This window comes from Canis aureus, chromosome 3, assembly GCF_053574225.1.
Source record: "Canis aureus isolate CA01 chromosome 3, VMU_Caureus_v.1.0, whole genome shotgun sequence".
Classification (NCBI taxonomy): Eukaryota; Metazoa; Chordata; class Mammalia; order Carnivora; family Canidae; genus Canis; species Canis aureus.
This window is the reverse complement of record NC_135613.1, coordinates 56,937,411-56,943,475: the sequence shown is the minus strand read 5'-3', so window position 1 is coordinate 56,943,475 and position 6,065 is coordinate 56,937,411. Positions and strand designations below refer to the sequence as shown.

Genomic DNA, 6,065 nt, shown 5'->3' with positions numbered 1-6,065 from the left:
CTGTCCTAACCCCCTGGGTCGCCTGGCACAATGGTCTCTCTTCCCAAAGCCAGGGGTGAGTTTGCTGCACTTTCCAGAGGGACTGGGCACTGGGGACGGGGGTGGGGGTGGAGGGGTGTCCCCAAGGAGGCTCCTGCAGCCCCAGCCCAGGCCTCTCCCCACTGGGTGTGTCAGCAGGGCAGGGGTATACATGACCTATACATGACCTGGGACTCCTTGACCCAGAGCTAGGTGTGTGTGGTGAGAGTGGGCGACAGAAGAATCCCTACAGTTCCACTCCCCCTGGGAAGAGTCCAGGATGTCACACAGTCTCAGGAGGAAACAAGGGCAGAGACTCCAGCGCCCCAATGGGGAGGCGGTGAATTTGCAGAGGGGAAGGGAGGGGAGGGCCCTACGGTGAGAATTCAGGTGTTTCTAAAGTTAGTGACACCTCAGGTCTCAGGAGAATATACCTGGGCCGCCCCACGCCACCATGTCCCTCCCTCTCGTGTTGATGGAGATGGGTTTCACAAGGGACTCCATAGAGTCATCTGCCCCTGCTTCCGCCGTCTTACATTTTTTTTCTCCCACCTCTCCCTTCCAACTCCACCGGGGAAGTCCTCCTGTTGGCCCACCCTCCATCCCTCCGGCTGCAAAAGCCTGAGCTGCTCCTCCTTCCACCCCAGCCTATCCCATCGCCCCTTCCGAGGGCTACACTCGAGCTGGGCCGGGTGGGACGAAGGCGTTTGGGAGAGACTGAAACGTCTGGAGATAGCCCTAGGTTAACCAGAATGCAGGGGCGGGGTGGGGGAGGCCCCGCCCCGGAACTACATCTCCCAGCATGCGCTGGCGGCCGGAAGCCCAGCCCCCCCGGTGCATTGTGGACGATGAGTCAAGACCGGACCAGGGCAGCCAGTCTTTGGCAGACGGGTGGACGGCGCTAGATCTGCGCTCAGGACCGCGGCGACCGGAGTGGTTGGGAGATGCAGGCGGCACGGATGGCCCCGAGCGTGGGGCGGCAGCTGCGGAGGCTGGGGGTCGGAAGGTGCGAGTCGGACAGGAGGGCAGGGCCGGGGTGGCAGCGGGACCGGGGACCCGGACTGAGCCCCCGCTCCCCACAGCTCGCGGCCCAGCGCGCTCCTGGGGCAGCCCCTGCCCGGTCCGGCCTGCCGACCCTATGCCAGTGGGGCCGCTCAGGTGAGTGACGGCGGCCTGGGGCGCGCAGAGCGGGAGGCGGAGTCCGCCTCGGCTCCCCCTTCCCCGCCGCCGGCAGGGGTCTCCCTCTCCGTCCCGGACACCTGGCGCCCGCGGTAGCGCCGAAAGTAGGGGAAAGGGCAGGCCAGGGTGCCCTGATGATGGAAGTAGGGGAAAGGTCTTCGCGTCCGCCTCCGCCCGCACCCAGCGCGTCCCGTGGTCTCCAGCTCCTCGGGAGTCCCTTACCGGGCCTCGCTAACTGTCCCTTTCCCCAGGCGGTTCTGGAGAAGTCAGATTCCCACTCCTCTGAGGCTCCGACCAGAGAGAAGCAGGGCAAGGCGGTACGTGGCCTCCATACCGGGAGGACCTAAGCCAGGGGCTCACCCACTGCAGCAGACAGCTCGCTGAAACCCCCTTCTCCCTGAGCAGGAATCCAAGTCCTTTGCTGCGGGGATGTTCAAGGGTCAGCTCACCACCGATCAGGTGTTCCCTTACCCATCTGGTAAGTAGTCGTCGGGGCGGGGCAGGGCAGGGCCTCTCCACTTCCCCGGTGACCTGACCAGCCTGTCCTTCTCCCCCACAGTACTCAGTGAGGAGCAGACCCAGTTTCTCAAAGAACTGGTGGGGCCTGTGTCCCGTTTCTTTGAGGTGAGGAAGGACTGGGGTGGGGGAACAGAGGGCTTTGGTCCCTGATGGGATGGCAGAGGTGTTCAGCAGCCTGAAAGGAACCTGGATGCGACATCCTGTGCCTTCTCCAGGAAGTGAACGATCCTGCCAAGAATGACACGTTGGAGAAGGTGGAGGAGACCACACTGCAAGGCCTCAAGGAGCTGGGGGCCTTTGGTCTGCAAGTACCCAGCGAGCTGGGTGGTGTGGGCCTCTGTAACACCCAGGTGAGGGAGCCCTGGTCACTGCCAGCATCGCAGGCTATTCCAACATTGCTGATTAAGCGCCTTCCTCATGTGACCTAGGGTTTAGGTTTGTCAGTTAAGGGGGGGCCTGTGTGATGTTGACTGTGCCAATATGTGCATCTTTCAAAACAAAAAACATGGCTCTGTTCCCAGTACATAACACCTTTCCCAACAAAATACCAAACTATATGATATCCCTCCGGGCCACAGAATTCACCCAGGCTCACATGCCCTAATGGTAGGTGGGAAGCCTCCAGACCAGGGTCCCATTCTACCATGGGAACATTCTTTCCAGTCACTATGTAGGGATGCCCCTATTTGGCCCTGCCAAGACTCCCCCCCCCCCCCCGCCCCCGATGCAGTCAGTTAATCCCTGACACTGCTTTTCCCCCCAGTACGCCCGCTTGGTGGAGATTGTGGGCACGCATGACCTTGGTGTGGGCATCACCCTGGGAGCCCATCAGAGCATCGGCTTCAAAGGCATCCTGCTCTTTGGAACAAAGGCCCAGAAAGAAAAATACCTCCCCAAACTGGCATCTGGTGAGGCGGCTCTAGGAGCCCCAGCAACTGGGGGTGTCCCGGGCTGGGTACAGATGCCACCACACAGCTGGGTGGCTCAGTACATGGGGGTTCTGGGAAGGATTGAAGCTGAGCATTTCCAGGAGCACTGAGGGAACGGCTGCAGGCAGGGTGCAGACAGCGAGGGGCCTCTGCCTGTCAGCAGTTTAAAGGTGCTCTCACCCACAGGGGAGAGCATAGCTGCTTTCTGTCTAACGGAGCCCTCCAGTGGGTCAGATGCAGCCTCCATCCGATCATCAGCTGTGCCCAGCCCCTGTGGAAAATACTATACCCTCAATGGAAGCAAGATCTGGATCAGGCAATCCCTCTACCCTCCCATACCACCCTGTCCTCCCCCCTCCACCTCTTCCTAACTTCAGGCCCCCCCTGCTCTGTCTCCCGCACCCTGATAGCCCCTCGTTTTTCCATAGTAATGGGGGCCTGGCAGATGTCTTCACGGTCTTTGCCAAGACACCAGTTACAGATGCAGCCACAGGGGCTGTGAAGGAGAAGATCACAGCTTTTGTGGTGGAGAGGAGCTTTGGAGGTGTTACCCAGTGAGTGGGTTTGGGGAGGAAGCAAGCAGTGGAGCCAGGTGGGGGCAGCACTGAAGTCCAGGGCAGATGGTGTTACAGGTCACCCTGGGGATGTGTGCAAAACCCCAAGCAGCTGGATGGCTTGTTCGCTTTGGGATTAAACTGCATGGAACTAATATAAAGCTTTAGCTCCCAGAAGCAGTGACCCCAACATACAGTAGGACAGAAAACCAGGCATCTACCCTGTGAGCATGGAAGCCTGGAAGCCTGCTGGCAGCTGCGATTCCTCCCTGGCTCCTAAGAAAGGAAACCCCTCCCCCGCCCCACCCATGGCTACCTGTTGAGCACACCTCTGCTTCCCTGTCCTGCCCTGTCACAGCGGGCCCCCTGAAAAGAAGATGGGCATCAAAGCCTCCAACACGGCAGAGGTGTACTTTGACAGTGTGCGGGTGCCAGCAGAGAACGTGCTTGGGGAGGTGGGGAGTGGCTTCAAGGTCGCCATGCACATCCTCAACAACGGAAGGTTCGGTATGGCCGCAGCCCTTGCGGGCACCATGAGGGGCATCATTGCAAAGGCGGTAAGCATCTTCCCTTCCCCTGGCACCCAGGTCTCTGTGGGCCCGTCCCTCTCAGCCCTGCCCCTTGTGTGTGTGTGGGGGGCTACAGAACCACAACGCAACACATGTGCCCTCTTCCAGGTGGATCATGCTGCTAATCGTACCCAGTTTGGGGAGAAAATTCACAACTTTGGGCTGATTCAAGAGAAGCTGGCCCGGATGGCGATGCTGCAGTATGTGACTGAGGTAAGGCTCTCCTTCTCCCCTGCCCACCCCCTCCCTGCCCTCTCCCCCGGCGGTTGGACTACAACCCCCAGCAGCACCTGGGGCAGTGGGTCTCCAGCTCCACACCAATGCCCTAGGGGATGCGGGGGGGCGCAGTCAGCTCGGGAAGCTGTGCCGATCTCCCAGACCCACTCAAACTTTATTCCACTTGCCCCCCACCCTTACTTCTTCACCCCTTTCAAACAAGTCACATGGCTACAAGCCCCCGCTGAACCATCTCCGGGGACCAGATATTTCACCAAGCCCAACAGGTGGAGCTAGAAGGTGAAGGCGAGGGGAGCTACGGCAGACTTGGTCCTGGGGGCTCTGGGCCATCAGGGCCAGTCTGACGCCGTCCTTTTCCTTCCTGTGTCCCCACCATGCGATCTCAGTCCATGGCTTACATGGTGAGCGCCAACATGGACCAGGGATCCACAGACTTCCAGATTGAGGCCGCCATCAGTAAAATCTTTGGCTCGGTGAGTTCTGGGCCTACAGGGCGGGAGAGCCCAGTGTGGAGCCTGGTTCCAGGACCCATCTCACATGGTTCTCTGTCCCCAGGAGGCGGCCTGGAAGGTGACCGATGAGTGCATCCAGATATTGGGCGGCATGGGCTTCATGAAGGTACCAGGTGGCTCTCTGCCTGGGGTGGCCACGGTGGGGATGGCAGGGGCGAGCGGGCTTTTAGGGGTGTGTGCTCTGGCTTCCCCCCACGGCAGGAGCCTGGAGTGGAGCGTGTTCTCCGAGATCTTCGCATTTTCCGGATCTTTGAGGGGACAAACGACATCCTCCGGCTGTTTGTGGCTCTGCAGGGCTGTATGGTAAGAGGAAACTGGGGCCCGGGTGGGGACAAGAGCGTGCCCTGACGGTTGGGCCCTCTTCCCACACAGGACAAAGGAAAGGAACTTTCTGGACTGGGCAATGCCCTCAAGAATCCCTTCGGGAATGCCGGTCTCCTGCTAGGAGAGGCAGGCAAACAGCTGAGGAGGTAAGCTCTGAGCCCAGGGCGGGGCAGGGTGGGCTGGGGCAGGGTGCAGCCACTAACCAGTCACTCTCCCCCTTCTGTGAAGGCGGGCAGGGTTGGGCAGCGGCCTGAGTCTCAGCGGCATCATCCACCAGGAGCTGAACCGGAGCGGCGAGCTGGTAAGCCAGCAGGTGGGCGGTCAGCAGCCTGCATCGGGCAGGGGCTGGTGCGGCTGGGCCACCTGAGCCCTGGGCGCCTGCCCTCTTTATGCAGACCGTGCAGGCTCTGGAGCAGTTTGCCACTGTGGTGGAGGCCAAGCTGATAAAACACAAGAAGGGGATTGTCAGTGAGTGAGCCCTACCCCATCCCCACCCGCTTCCATCCCCACCCGCTTCCATTCCTTCCCTCCTTCCCTTCCCGGCTGTCACCATCCCAACCCATCCCATCTACCTGACAGATGAACAGTTCGTGCTGCAGCGCCTGGCAGACAGTGCCATTGACCTCTACGCCATGGTGGTAGTTCTGTCCAGGTGAGGCAGCAGCGTGGAAGGGGGGGGGCGGTGGAGTTCCCAGGCCAGGCTCAGGGAGGTTCATGTTCCCTTCCTGCCTTGCACCAGGGCCTCCAGATCCCTGAGCGAGGGCCACCCTACAGCCCAGCATGAGAAGATGCTCTGTGACAGCTGGTGTATTGAGGTGAGGTTTGGGGTTACCCAGGGCAGGTGTGCGGCTAAGGGCAGGCGTGCGCCAGCCTGAACACCACCTTCCCTGTCCCCAGGCCGCAGCCCGGGTCCGGGAGACCATGGCCGCTCTGCAGTCTGACCCGCAGCAACAGGAGCTCTTCCGGAACTTCAAAAGCATCTCTAAGGCCTTGGTAGAGCGAGGTGGCATGGTCACCAGCAACCCCCTCGGCTTCTGAGTGCTCCCCGCTGGGGCCTGGCCAGGCCTGTGCCTTCTCTCTCCAGCCCAGCCTGGCCCCGATTCTGCCTTAAAGAGGCCCTGGCCCCGGGGCGCTGCTGTTCTCGGAGGCCCACTTACAGCCTCTTAAGTAAAGGTTCTCACAAGCCACACTCTGCTCTCCTCTCGTCTTTCCCTTGCTGCCTGC

At 60.9% G+C, this 6,065-nt stretch overlaps 1 protein-coding gene across 1 annotated transcript; it reads left to right on the top strand.

Moving 5' to 3' along the window:
• The first annotated feature begins 856 nt into the window (after positions 1 to 856).
• Positions 857 to 6,030, top strand: ACADVL (acyl-CoA dehydrogenase very long chain). Its single transcript, XM_077892931.1, has 20 exons — positions 857 to 1,024; positions 1,101 to 1,176; positions 1,449 to 1,514; positions 1,603 to 1,675; positions 1,757 to 1,821; positions 1,932 to 2,066; positions 2,480 to 2,624; positions 2,832 to 2,961; positions 3,074 to 3,199; positions 3,558 to 3,756; positions 3,877 to 3,981; positions 4,392 to 4,478; positions 4,561 to 4,623; positions 4,719 to 4,820; positions 4,890 to 4,987; positions 5,070 to 5,142; positions 5,237 to 5,309; positions 5,421 to 5,493; positions 5,581 to 5,656; positions 5,739 to 6,030. Exons 1-20 carry the CDS (start codon positions 963 to 965, stop codon positions 5,877 to 5,879), a joined length of 1,968 nt encoding a protein of 655 aa, XP_077749057.1. The 5' UTR covers positions 857 to 962; the 3' UTR covers positions 5,880 to 6,030.
• The last annotated feature ends 35 nt before the right edge of the window (positions 6,031 to 6,065 follow it).